General features: G+C 40.1%; 1 protein-coding gene and 1 long non-coding RNA gene across 2 annotated transcripts; one reads left to right on the forward strand and one right to left on the reverse strand.

Annotated features, from left to right (window-relative positions):
* Positions 1–742: 742 nt before the first annotated feature.
* Positions 743–2,623, forward strand: GPR160 (G protein-coupled receptor 160). The gene has a single exon (XM_019532716.1). The coding sequence runs from the start codon at positions 794–796 to the stop codon at positions 1,811–1,813; it is 1,020 nt and encodes a 339-aa protein (XP_019388261.1). The 5' UTR covers positions 743–793; the 3' UTR covers positions 1,814–2,623.
* A 3,110-nt stretch (positions 2,624–5,733) lies between these two features.
* LOC109308424 lies at positions 5,734–12,389 on the reverse strand. The gene is made up of 2 exons (XR_002100612.1): positions 11,942–12,389; positions 5,734–10,735 (listed from the first exon to the last, which is right to left on the reverse strand). It is a non-coding gene; the product is annotated as an uncharacterized LOC109308424 (long non-coding RNA).
* Between the last annotated feature and the right edge of the window lie 2,244 nt (positions 12,390–14,633).

Genomic DNA, 14,633 nt, shown 5'->3' on the forward strand with positions numbered 1-14,633 from the left:
AAGCCGCTTTTAGAAAAATGATGGAAAATAAGATTGCTATTGGGTTTCAAGCATCCTCCCCCTATTTTTCTCTCAGAGAAAAATAAAACAAAAATTTGCCTACCAAGTGTCATCTTGTGGAATTGGAGGGATTCTTCACAAGAGTGTGGGGTGAGGAGAGAAATCTACTTTTTCTTAAAAAGCAAAATGTTGATTGTTAGCTATAGGTGGCTTTATTTAAAGTCAAGTCATAGTCTAATGCATTTGGTCCCATTCATTTATACAGGCACACAGGTTGGGACAGTTCATAACAAACAAGACAAAGTGAAGGAGCCCTTCAATCTTCACATTTTCTTCTAGATGTGCAACTGCTCTACCATGGTGAGCAACTGAGAAACCATCCTAGGCTGAGTTTGCGTTAGAATTAACACAGGGAAACAAATTGTAAATAGAAGTACAAATGGACACTGAACTTCATTCTGACGCATCTTATTAGCGCATAAAATCACTAAATAAAAATGGAAACAAACAAACATTATTCAAGTTTACAGTGATGCTTTAACTCCAAGTCTAAGAACATGTATTCAGAGGCTATAGGAATTTGCTATAAATGGTGGCTGTAAATGGTGTTTTGCTCTAAACAGAGACTTGACTGTGAATTCTCAAGAATGTGCTAGCTCTGCGACTGTTCGTTAAGTTATGATTGACAGAGTTATAACAGGAATCCTTACACTCTAAGATTCTCCTTCCCTCTTTTCAGGTGTGAACCACTGTGCCCTGTAAATTGTATTTTGCTGGCTCTTATCCTTGAAGAATGGCTGCCCTGCCCTGTGAAAATTGTTCCCTTCACTACCACTACAGCCGAGCCAACCCGCCTCTTGAAGCTAGCTGTATGCTGCTCCTGATTATGTTTGGAAAAGTCTCCCTCGATCTCTTCATGTTGCAAGTTAGAAGACAGAATATAAAAGAGAGTTTTATGGGATATTTTTGCATTTCGCTGGCTCTCATAGACTTCACACTCCTGATGAATATAGCATTAATTTCCTATTTTAAGGACTTTGCACTTTGTGGTGTTAGATTTACTAAGTATCACATTTGTTTGTTCACTCAGATAATTTCTTTTACCTGTGGTGTCTTGTATTACCCAATTTATCTTGTGGCTGGTCTAGATTATTACATGACTATAAATCAAACCTCTCAGCCACCAAGCATAAGTCAAAGGTTATTTTATATAGTTGCTGTAGTTCTTATATGGATATCAGGATTTTCTTATATTCTTCAAGTTCCAACTATCTATGCAAAATTCAGAATACAAAACAACTTTTTTGTCTACCAGTGTCCTTTATACAGCAGTGATCAGAGTTACTGGATATCATTAGCCATGCTGTTTGTCCTATGCACAGTTTTTGTGACTTGGTGGTCAGAAGCTATAGCTATGGTGCGATCAGTCAGGATGATTTCTTTTAAAAATAAGGCTGTTCTGCTCTTTTCATACATGTCTGATTACAGTCACACTGGTTGCAAGAAACAACTGTTGACAAGACTTCTCATCTGCTTTCTTGGTACTTGGGCACCTTTTGTCCTCCTTCAAGTGATCATCTTGTTGCTTGGGGCTCAGATTCCTGCTTACATGGAAATGAATGTTCCCTGGTTGTACTTTGTTAACAGTTTTCTTATCGCAACAGCATACTGGTTTAGGTGTCATGACATTAAGCTGACAGAGAGGACTTGGTCTGTAGATCCATTTGTCAGCTGGAAATTCTGCTTCATCCCGTTCAACAATCAAAATACAGAGCAAGCTGAAAAGCCAGGCACAGCAATCGTAATCTGTTAATGAGCTGCTGTGTGAAAAGAATGCAAATAAGTACTGTGGAACAGAGGTGTCTAATGATTGTGCTATTCTGATGTCTTTTATGAACCCATCTTGCTGGATAATATAAGGATATGTCTCCAGAACTGCAGCCTGTGAAGAAACTGTCACGAACATTTGCCAGTGTATAACGGAATATTGCACTGTTCTCTAAGCTAAGCTTTACAGATAGATGGGGACTTTAATGCACAGCAAAAGTTTTAATTAAATTTATAATATTTATAAAAAATATGTAATATTCATAAAAAGAGAGTTGAAATTTTGGATAAAGATAGCCACTACTTAAAAGCAACAAAACATGCCTGATTTTACCGTTAAATGTTAGACAGTTTCAGATTTGTTTCAAACTTAAAAAAATAAAATCATCAGTAACCAAAAGACCATTGTTGTCTTCTGTTACAGATTTAAACAACTTTATTAGTTATCAGTTTGTTCTAGAAAAGCTTAGCAATTTCCTCTTTAAAACTGAAGTTTCTATCTCTTCTAAAGAGGGAGAAACGATTAAAAATTGAAGTTAACTTTATTGTCTCCACCTCACCAAAAAAGTAACTATAATGAGGCAAATAGAAGAAGCAGAAAGCTTCCACACCAAAATGAAGGGTGACCGTTTAAATGTTTTGTAATCATTCCCTGGAACTAACTCCGGCATTCGTAACAGGTTGCAAAAGGGTTGCTTGATGCCGCGTCATTGTCAGACACTGGAAACTGGGCTAGATGGACCTTTGGTCTGACCAAGTATGGAAATTTGTAAGTGTGTTGTAAATGAATAATGCTGTGGCAGTGTGTACAGAACAACACAATACATTATGGCAGTGCAATATAGCCACTAAGCTCAATTGTTCAGGAAATGGATAAACAGCAGAAGTAGGTCAGCACGGCCCAGTGCGGAACAGAGGTGAGATGCAAGTTGGAATGAACTAGGTTGTGTACTGAAAGTGAGAATGTGAATTAGTGGGGCTAGTTCACTTGGAAAGCAGGATCTATTAGTTTGGTTGGAACACCACACCAGCAGTGTATCTTTACCCAGCACTGCACTGTCACATTGACATCTCCAGAGTTAGTCCCCCCCCAGTCTAAATACTGTACTCAGACTGAGGGAAACAAAGGAAAAGTGATTGCCCATCATGTCACAGCAGACTTGTAGAAGAGCTAGATATGGAACATGGGGAACAAATCCTTAGCCAGCTACTGCATAAACAAATGGAGGAGCTTTGACACTAGCTGACCAGTCTCTTGAGGCTGTCTCGTGTCCTGCTCTCTAGACAGTGCTGCTTCAGTATACTCAGAAGTGGAGTTGACGTAGGAGGCTGATTCTTAATATCCTTTTCATGCAATGTGTGTATGCATCTTTTAACTTGGGACAATCTCCTAAAAAATGGGCACCAAAGACCTTTATAAACTCGTTATTTGTATATCCCCCCTATATGTTCTCAATTGATGAGGAAACTGAAAGCAAATTAGGTGGTGCTATTAAGAATAAAAGGTTATTCCGCATTTTAAATGTCCCATGTATCGCCTTCCCCATATCTGAAAAATGCATGTCAAAAACCTCAATTGTGCAGAATAAGCTGCACCTTTATTTTACATATTAAAAAAATACAGCACCCCTGAAGCGCACAAAGTATTTCACAATCCTTCTTCAAAAAATTGCCGATTTCCATATTCGCACTATAGATTTGTTAACCTTCTTACCTGAGCAGGCCTTACAGTGTATATTCTTAGGGCTAAGTGGAAAAAAAAAGGAGTTGTACTTCCTTCTCCTAATTTCCTGGTTGAAATGGAGTCTGATATCTGTCAGTTATCAGGCTATGCATTACTTGAAACCATTGTTTCATTTCCTTACTCTATTTATTTTCTGCTTTTATTATTCTCTGATTATTTTGCAGGCAGAAAGGTTGAGGGTGAATTTTAAGACTGGACTGATGCACATTTAGCCCCCAATACAGTTTTTCTCCTGTGCCCTGAAATGCCAGCATTTTGGACTTGTTGCCTCACTTCTGGGCCCTTTCGTCCTTACCTTTTATTTTCTCATTCTGAGAGTTTCTCTGGATGCCATCTCCAGGATTTCTCAATTTTTGAAACTGCTTTTCCTGCAGAAGACTTATTTTGGCATTAGATACTAACTCAAGGCTTCTATTTTCTGGGTGAGCCACAAACATTCCTAATAAATTATATTTGTTGTTCGCTTGTGGCTCTGACTTTGAAACAGGGAGATCAAGTTAAAAATATTCCTTCTCCATAGATCTTTCTGATCGGTGTCAGACCAGAATGCAAAGAGCTCCACCCAGCACTGTACATCAGCCAGCACTGCTCCTGCCCAAAGGGCTTTGACTACTAGTAGCTAGTTCATCAATCTTCCCTGCCATGCACACCCTGCCACCCTCTTCATAACTCCAAGACTTCAAAGCACATAGAAAAGTAGGAACCAGACCATGAAGTTTCAAGACATGTTACTAGAGGGACCTCACAGCAGCTTGTACAGAGCTAGGCATGGCTATGCCGCCTCCTCTAAACTCCAAGCACTCACATTTCAGTGTGGGCTCTGTTAAAATTTAGCAGACAACACCCCACAACTCATTAGCAACTTTACCTTCCACAGAACTGGCTGAATGGGAATCCATGAGTATGGCTGAGGGTAAGAAATGGAAACTATACCTCTAAGATGGAACAACTCAGATCCCAAGGCTATGCAGGAATCTCAGTGCCAACAGCAGCTTAGAGGAACACTGCTGGCTACTTGCCACCTTATGCATCCAACTTGACACTGCCACTGGCATTATATTTGGGGTAGGTGTCTGTTTTTCCCAGCCCAGAGCCCTATAGCATTTATCACTCAATACTACCTTGTGAGGTTTAAGGTCTAGCACTGATCAAGACTAAGATTCTTTGGCCTAATACCATCTCCAGATGGTTAGGTTAGCCTTATTTTCCTGAGACCGTGGTTCTCAATCTTTTTAGACTCATTCAAGAAACTCCTCAGAAAATGCCAGGTCTTTGAAACACAAGAATTGCTCTTATTTTTCCATAGTCAAAGAAAAAAGAGTGACAACAGAGAATTCAGAAAGACCACAGTTGGTCAGAATTTTTTTTGTCATCTTTGGGTTTTATTTTGTGAATCATTTGGAGGTGTTTATACACCTAAGTGCTAATATTGCATGGCACCCTTAAAAGGATCTCACAGCACCACTGTGGTTGAGAACCACTTTTAAACAATCATTTTGGTCTATGTAATATGATAGAAACGTATGTATTATATGTAACTGGTGCACTATATCCTGGCCCATCAAATCCATGCTTGGACCAGAATGATTTTGGATTGTTTGACCCTTATGGTAATAATAACAAGAAGCTGTACTGTCAAATTCATTTTATTACAGAAACTAAATCCACCTCTCTCAGGACTCTTTGATGAGAATATGCTCCATCAGGCCTTCTCTGTCAGCTGGGGGGACAATAGCAAAAGGTTCCTTCATATCACAGATAGATTTTATAGCAGTTAGCTCCCCATTCCAAAAAGGGAGGGGAGGTTGTGACCAATTCTGGACCTAAGAAAGGTCAGCTTGTTTACTTCTTGGCTTAAGTTCACGGTGATAAATGAAGCAATATTACTTCTCTCTCTACAGTGGTGGGATTGGCTCATATGTCTTAACTTACACATTTTGTCCATAAAGCCCATGTACAAACAGTGCCTTTTTCCTAGTGGGACAGGACCAATATTTGGTCACTTAGACCCAAAGGTTTTCACTAACTGGATGGCTGCTGCACCTTTTAGAAAACTAGATATTGCAGTTTACCTCTTTCTTGATGATTAATAAGAGAAGCCACATAGCTGTTCTCATAGCTTTGATTGCTTTTAATTTTAAAGTGAAATAAAAATCAAAATAGACAAGTGGAAGTAGCATTTATTTTTGAAGCACTGAACTCACAATACAATGTCAGTCATATAAACTATATAAAGTTAAATGATGCTGTAGTTGGCTAATTATCGACTCAGACCTGCAGAGAACAATATTATCACACAAGAATGTTCAAGAAGAAAAAGATGCAGATAACAAAAGGTGCAATTACAAGCAAATGTAAGCAGCATAATAAGGTGCTTTAATTCAACATTTTTATAATCAGATTATCCATTAACATATAGGTTAAAGATAAATTTCACTTCATCTACAGACCATTACAAACATGAGAATCTAAGATTCATTCACATGCTAGTTGTTAATAGGAAAGTGCTTTTTCTTTAAAAAAAATGATACACAAAGTGAAGATAATTTTTTTTTACATAGATCACTGTGTGCTCTTCAACTGTAAAATTTAACTTAATTTTCAGGTTACCATTTACATTATTACACTTTAATTATAGACAAAAGATGCAAGTGCTGAAGTCAATGCTGTATATTGTAAAACTTCTTGAAGAAGATTCCAGTATATCACTCCATAAGGATACATGACCACATATAAATCTCTCTCTCATATATTAACTTCATATTTATTTCCTTAACATGTCAAAGTCTAATTTTCATTTTAATATATTACTTAGTCCCACATGGTGCTTCACTCACCCACAGTGTGCCACTCTATAAGGTTTCAATACATAGCTGACAAATTTTTAGATGCAACCAAAAGAAGGAGCAAAATTTTAAGCATGTGGAAAATGTTTAGGGGAAAATCTGTTTAAAAAGCAAGCGAAATGCATCACATTAGCAGAATTATCAGCAAATAGTTGAATTTTAAAAAACTGTGCATTAGGAAGAGGCAGGATTTTAAAAATATATGGTTTGATATTTGGCACCACAGTCACAGCTTCAACCCTTACGCTGGCTTAAATAGTAAGGAAACATTACACTTAATGTTAAAAGTATAACATGTAGAATGACCTTTAACCATTTAACAACAACAAAATTTCTAGGTGCTACTATTTCTTGCTTGGAGGTTACAGGGTAGGTCCTGCTCTAGCACATTTTTGGATGTAGTTTTTCAGCCTACATAAAACTAGACACCCAGTGAAAAGGGCTGGTAAAATATTTACAAAAAACAATTAAAAACCAGCAAGTATCTCAAATGTATTCATGCACCAGGCATTTTAAAAGATCATCAAGAAACCTTTAAGGAGTCCACAGGTCTGCAAATGAAAATACTTAACTTTATCTCACCTATTGTCACATAAAGTTAAAATTATTTCCCACAACATATATTTTAGACACCCCTGTTCAATAAGGTTAATCTAATCTCAAGTCCAGTAGAAATTCTGATTCAGTATTTTCCAAAATTGAATTAAAACTACAGATTGAATTGTACAACACTGGGTAAGAATGCTGACATCTATTAATGAGATTTAAATTCAATATCTGCAGTTAAATTCACACACTTATTTCTGTCCTGAGGTGGCAGCATTCTTATATTTGCTACAATCATTCTAAAGCTAAGTGTCAGTTTTACAAGAAAACACAATGTCAAGGTAAATCAAATATTAATTCGTTAATATTACATAAACACCACTTTTAAAATAGGACTTGGAAAACTTTATACTTCACTTCTCTTTCACCACTATTCTTTGGGAAAGGGTGTCAGATAAGATTCAACTTTCAGGCTGTCAATGCATCCACTGAACATTGGCAATGTAATTCTCCACAATCACCTGGTCAGTTGAAGGAAACGTTTAACTGTGGAACAGTAGCTCTCTCATGCCCATTTTGTCCTTTGCTTTTTACATAAAGCAATCGGAATACTGAAAAACTGATTACTAGAAACTAGATTGAGATCAGAGAGCCGGTTCTTTCAAAATGCCAGATAAAGGATAAGAAAAAAAATATGTTTGCATTAGTGGCATAGTGCAGAAGTGACCTTTATCCCGTTGCCTGTCCAAAGAAAAGGGTCAGCCTGCTCATTGTTTGCCATTTCCTTGAGTGCTACTGGGAAGTCATAGTACCACATCTTTGATCTAACAATGTAGTCTTGCACAGCAACAGGATTGCAGCTGTACTGCAGGAACCAACAAGAAGAGCCCCACCATGAAGGCAGTAACTATACATGTGAAAGTTGCCAAAGAAAATTGCTGCCAAATAAGTAATCTGCTTTTCCCATTATTTTTGTGCTTGTGCCAGCAATTAAAGCTCCCCTTTCACAAGCCACGTACCACTCAAATGTTGTCATCCGTTATCCTTCATTACTACAAACATCACATGTATTTATGATAATGAAAGCTCTACCCTATTCAAGAACCTTCTGCATCAACCTCAGCATTAAGAAGCAGAGGAACTGATTCAGAGAGGGACAGTGCAAACTTGCTCCTGACTGAAATACTTTATTTACCTTTTAACGCCAGATAAAATCACTTGGCACTGTTTGATAAAATTTCATTCTTCATACTAATGCTATCCAACCACCTCTCTTGGATCAGACTAGAAATTGCAAGCAGACCATTCCATCATGCCATATATTTTTGTGCTTCTATGCCTACCACTTCATCAGTAGGATGAAATACCCTGATTTATAATCTATAAACAATGCAATCCTTTTCAAATTCACCTAACATGATTTATGCTTGTTGCATATTAAACATTGTATTTATTTAATGTGCTAGGTTTATACTATGACTATATATATTTGTGCTCAAATTATATACATTCTTCCAGACAAAGTTTGATGAGATTTTGTATTTCTAGGAGCTGGCAAAATAGTCATTTTGGAAAACTTGGCAGCAAATGGACATTGGAAGTTAACTTAACATTTTCACTCCAGATCTGTCCATAACACTGAAAAAAGCTGAATCCACAATACTGAAAGAGCTATCAGCTTGCTGAAGACTCTGAATACGCTTCTTACATATCACCCTTCTTCTACAGATTGATGTTTGAAACCATTTGCTCCACAATAAATAGCCTTATGAGATCAGTAAAGAATATATTCAGCATGCAGACAGGTCAACTGAGAGGTTAACAAGGTAACCAAAAGTATAACATTTTGGGGGAAGATCCTGAATAAACCCAGAGGTCTTAGTTGCCTATTTCTTGTTCTAGCCACTGCACAAGATGCACTGGTGCATACAGCCTAGGAAGTGTGCTTTTGCATCACGAATACACAGTTAGTAGTAATGTTGGTAGAAGAAATATGGCATAACTTAAAACCTCTCCTGAACACTGGTGGAATACAAGGAAAGGAAAAATTTAATCAGCACTATTACTCTCAGAGAATGAGGGTAACATCTTTATCTCACAGCTACCTTCGACAGCTGGATATAAACATCCAAATTAACCTAGCACAAGTGCAAGACTGCCCACAGCAACGCCCTGCTTGTGTAACTGTAGCCTCCCTGCGTCCATGCCTAAGGACACAGGTTCCCATGAACCTCTGTCCATAAATCTTAGCACATACTACTGGTATACTGGTGCACACCACAGTACTCCAGCTTACACTGGAAAGTGTGGCTACCTCTGGATTAATTAAGATAGGAATGAGTTAATTGGTTCTGGGACTTTCCAGAGCTAATTAGTCACTGGAAGCATTTTCCAAGAGGAGGCTACACTGTTTCAGGTTTCAGAGGCAGCCCACCCAGGGCAGCAGAGTTTTCCAACAGTAGCAAAAACCTGACTGGGTGACTACCCCGGGAACGGTGCTAGAGCTGTATCAGTACCCCAAGTGATTTTGTCTGCATCCTCTAAGTGGGCAGGCTCCTGCTTCAGTTTAGGAGGACCTTGGATTTTAACTAGTTCCTTCCTTTAAACCAGCATGGGCTTAGAGTCATTCCAGCTCCAGGTTAGAGGGTTTTCTATTAGGAAGGTTAAGGGGTTTGAGCTAATACACAGAAACAACACCCCCCCCCCACACACACCCCCATAGAGCTAGAGCTGAAAAACCAGAACAAGCTTCATGAGCATAGGAATTAAACAAAGTCAAATTCTTCTTTCATAAATCAGATTCAACTCTAGAGTTGAATCTGCTTAGAGCAACATTTCAGAATGTCATTCATATTTCAAGAAAAATACCAATGTCTTACCTCAATAAAAACTTTTTCAGTTAAGAAGTTAGTGAAATTCTCCTTTCCTTTAAAAAATACAGGCAAGTATATTCTTCAATTACATTTTAAAGAAACAGTGTAAAAGAAATGACCCTGTAACCACCACACAGTCGTCACAAAACAGTTGGAACACTCCTTTCCTGCGCTCAAACTCAACCAGTAAGTGGAATGTTAAATACGGTTCAAATTACAGCTTATTTCACTATGTCATAATCCTTCAAAAATGAGATAAGACTTTTAAATGTTACCACTGATACGACTCACTAAAGCTAATTTGTAGTGCACAATTCAGCAGTACTTTCATGTCCTCACATTTGACTTCATTAAAGAGCTGATTCTGTACCCAATGAAGTCTTTGGGAGTTCTGCTGACTTTACTGTAGGGATGGGCAATTATTTTGGCTGGAGGGCCACTTAACATGTTTTAGTGAGCTGTTAAGAGCCACATGCATAAAATTAACGGTGAAGATATTTTAACACAGTTATAGATAAATGAATCATATGCTAAAAGTCAAAGATTTACTATAAGATACATTATTTAAAAAATATTTTTGTCATTTTTTTGAGTAGTGTATATCTAGGTGATTGCAAAATAGCTCAAAATAAAGTCTCTCTCCCAAGGGAACCAAAACCAGCCAGCAGGACACTCAGCCAAGGGAAGGTGTCCTCCACCTGCCACCACTCAACCACCCCCCAAATCACAACAGGGCTCCTGCTTCAGCCTGTACTCTGACATGCCCCTCAAGAGTTGCCTACACCCCAAATCCACCTGCCCTACCCCTTCCCATTCACACTTGCCCCTACAAAGCCTGGGGAAACCAGCAGCTCCTTCCAGCCTGCCCCAGCTCCCTGCCAGGGCCATGCAGGCTGCACCTACCTACAGCCTGGGGGTCCCCTTCTCCTAGGACAGGGGCAGGCAATTATTTCAGGCAGAGGGCCACTTACTGAGTTTCAGCAAGCCATCAAGGGCTGCATGACAGGCAGCCAGGGCAGATAGAATGGCTTGGTGGGTCGCATCTGTCCTGTGGGCTGCATTTTGCCCACCCCTGCCCGAAGAGCTCAGCGTCCACCCAGTGTCCCCTGCAGCTCCAGCAGAGGCTGGAGCCAGAGCCACTGCTTGCGCTGCCTGTCTGTGGGTCAGATGGAATCAGTTGGCAGACTGGATACAGGCTGTGGGCTGTATTTTGCCCACCCCTGCTTTACTGGATATTGGATGATTCGCGAATGCCCATTTTGCTAAATGGACCATAGGAAAGTAGGGCTGGAGGGGACCTCATGAGGTCATTTAATCCACCCCCTGCTCAAGGCAGGATCATCGCTGACTAAACCATCCCAGTCAAATATCCATCCAGCCCGCTTCTGAATGTTTGCAGGGATGGAGATACTACAACTTGTCTGCATATCCTGTTCCAATGCTCAACCACCCGACTCAGAAAGTCACTCCTAATCTCCAATTTACATGTCCTCTAAAGCAGTTTGAAGGCACTGCTCCTGGTCCTATCCCCTACAGCCAGGGAGAAAAGTTTACCTCCATCCTCTTTATAATCCTCACGTATTTGAAGACTATTATTAAATGTCCCCTCAATCTTCTCTTCTCCAGACTAAACCTTAGTTCCTTTCAGCCTTTCCTGCTAAATCATGCTTCCCAGGCCCTTAATCATTTTTGTTGCTCTGTGCTGGACTCTTTCTAATCTGTCCACATCCTTCTTACAGTGTGGGTCCCAAATTGGACACAGCACTTCAGGCCTCATCAGTGTGAAATAGAACAGAAGAATTACGTCCCTTGATTTATAAGAGACACATCTGTTAATACAACCTAGCATGCTGTTGGCTCTTTTTTTTTTTTTTTTTTTTTTGGGGGGGGGGCAACAAGAGCATACTACAGGCTCATATTCAGCTTATGGTCCACTGTAACCCCCAAGTCCTCTGCAGCCTAGCCAATCATTACTAGTCTGTATTTGTGCATGAACATTGCACTTGTGCTGTTCAGTTTCATTTGACTGATTTTAAGCCATTTTCCCAGTCTCTCCAGGTCATTCTGGATCCTAGCCCTACCCTCTAGAGTGTCTGACTCCACACAAATTTGCAGTGTTATCTGCAAATTTACTAAGCATGCACACAAACCTGTTATCTGCATCATTAATGATGTTAAATAATTCCACACCCAGAACAGACCAGTGGGGAACCCCCCTTGATACCTCTCCCCACAACTAAACATTGAACCTTTGATGACTAGTCTTTGAACAAGAGGATTCAACCAGTTAGGTATCTACTTTCCAACACTTTCATCTAGTCTGTTTCCTTAGCTTATTAATGAAAATGTCATAGGAGAGAGTTTCAAAAGCCTGTCCCCCACCCCTAAAATCACATCTGCTGCTCTCCCCACATTCCCACATACCCCACTCCCCGTGCCAGCTGGCAGCATGGCAGAGCCCCCGCTCCCAGTGCTGATGTGGGTATGGCAGCGCTGGGAACAAGGGCTTCTGCTCTTCTGCTGCCTGGGGCTCCTGGGGGCTCATGGCAGAGCCTCCCTGTGCCATGGGGCAGCAGCCCCCCCCCCCATCCCTCCCCGCTTGGCACCTGCGCGGAGTGGGTGCAGTGCAGCTCAGCAGGGCACTGTGCGCTGTCTGGGAGCTGGGGTGACACCAGCAGTCAATCGGAGCCCGACACCACTCAGCCCCAGCCGCCCCAGTTCCCAGGCAGTGCGCAGCGAAGCCATGCTGCACCTGCATCACGGGGCAGCTGCTGTGCAGGTGCCAAGCAGGGAGGAACAATCCCTGCTGCCCCCCACTGCCCTGTGCTGTGCAGGGGGGCGGGCTCTGCCACAAGTGCCCAGAGGCTCCAATCGCCACTCCTGCAGTCGGTGAGTGCAGGGTTGTTTGTTTTTTTTTAAGGTGCCAGGAGTAGGCTGGGGCCGGGTGGGGGCTTCTCCTGTGGCTCCCTCCCCCTGGGGAGAGGCAGGCGCAGCCAGAGGAGCCACGGAAGAACCTGCAGCTGCCCAGTTGCGCCTGCCTCTCCCTGGCCAACCCGAATCACTGAATGTCTCCGAATCAGCCCTGAATCTTCTGAAGCTGATTCGGCCGAATCAATTCAGGGCAGTGCTCTCTGAATAGAATCACTGTCCTCCGAATCCAAATCGAATACTTCCCTATTTGCACAGACCTAAAAACTAACATATTTTGTCATTGCAATGAAAAATAACGCAGCAAAATCCGTTTTTCAAACCTGTTATATTACTGTGTTTATAACTTGAGCATAGCACTGCTAAACCTAACTGAAGGAGCTCTTCACATAAAAAATGTGAGAAAATCTGCAGAGCTTTAATGATAATATTGTGCCTTTGTTTCCATATAATTATTATATGCTTTGAGCATGATATGTTTTTCCCTTGATTGAGGAAGCAGATGGATCTTGCTCTGAATTTGTACCTCATTAGTATTCTCTCATATTAACCGCTCTCTGACCTGCAGTGGGAAGGTTTTATCTACATCATTTGCATGTGTATCCTACCCTATCAATCAAAATTACAGTTTTCTGTTTAGAGACATGGCATGTGAGGAGTCTGTAAATCTACTTTTTTTAGTATAAGAGTACAGTGACACCTTCCAAACACAGCTGCAACATTTCAGTGTATAGAAGAGCTTGAAAATAATATTGGGATTAATACTGTTTTAAAAAATGATGCTGTATTTTCAAAGCAGTCTGCTAGATCTAGCCCAAAAAACCCATTATATCTAAGGAAAGCCTCTTGATTAAACTCCAGCTCCTTTAAAATGTACAAGTTTGCTTAGCTTAAATGTTTGCTACAATTTGTATATTTGTTTCTTATAGTTTAAATCTCTTTAAAATATTTTTGACTGAAACTATAGCTCAAAAGTGCAAAACCAACTTTAAAATAAATCACAATTACTTACACAGGAATAATTAATAATATCTCAGAATGAAAATCTTTTCAGTCCTAAAGTCTACTCAGAATTCAATACGAATAATTTATTTGTAAATTATTTTAAAGAAAACCAAAGCTCCTACTTTTGTTTGATCAACTGCATATATTAAGAATACAAACTTTCTGTAAAATAAACACTATTCAGGAATCATTATCTGAAGTCAAAAGTAGCCAATGCTGAGAGCTCAGGCCAGTGACTTAGAACTAAATTCCTAACTGAAATGGTGACAGCAACTCTCTCCTTCAAATAATACTGATCCAGGCCTGGATCCTGTCAATTCTTATGGACATGCTTCACTTAAAGCATGAGTAGCCCTATTAAAGTTAGTAACACTAAGGGCTTTAAGCAAAGAAAGAGTAAAATATTGGCAAGATGTTTTTTTTCAGGGACTGCCTGCAGACACCTCCAGTGTCAGCGGTGCCTTTTACAGGGGGTGCACATGCACCTATGTGCACCCCCTACACATCACCCCTGATATGATCTAAAAGGATTATGGCTACTGTACACCTATTAAAATACTCCCTTTAGTAGCTACCATTTCTTTTCTGTAGCTGTTTGCATCTGACGTTCTAAGAGACCTTATTTGTCCTTTCTAGCAGTTAATGACTGATACCAAGAATAGGAAAGTTGGATTTTATTCCAAATGCTCCTCTGGGTACAGAATAAATTCATGAAGTGGTGGAATAGGCTTGGTCTATATTTGAAAAGTTTCTTCCAGCATAACTATGGCTAGAAGGATGTGGGGATTTTGTTATAAATCTCCCTCCAGACATTACATTTGTTGTAGGATATATGCGAGTGTCCCACAACAAATGGTAACACTC

The sequence above is a fragment of the Crocodylus porosus genome, unplaced genomic scaffold (assembly GCF_001723895.1).
Source record: "Crocodylus porosus isolate Cpor-Errol unplaced genomic scaffold, CroPor_comp1, whole genome shotgun sequence".
In the NCBI taxonomy this organism is placed as follows: domain Eukaryota; kingdom Metazoa; phylum Chordata; order Crocodylia; family Crocodylidae; genus Crocodylus; species Crocodylus porosus.

Bases quoted from the DNA above. Each gene is read 5' to 3' on its own strand.
- GPR160 (XM_019532716.1), top strand. From the start codon at position 794: ATGGCTGCCCTGCCCTGTGAAAATTGTTCCCTTCACTACCACTACAGC.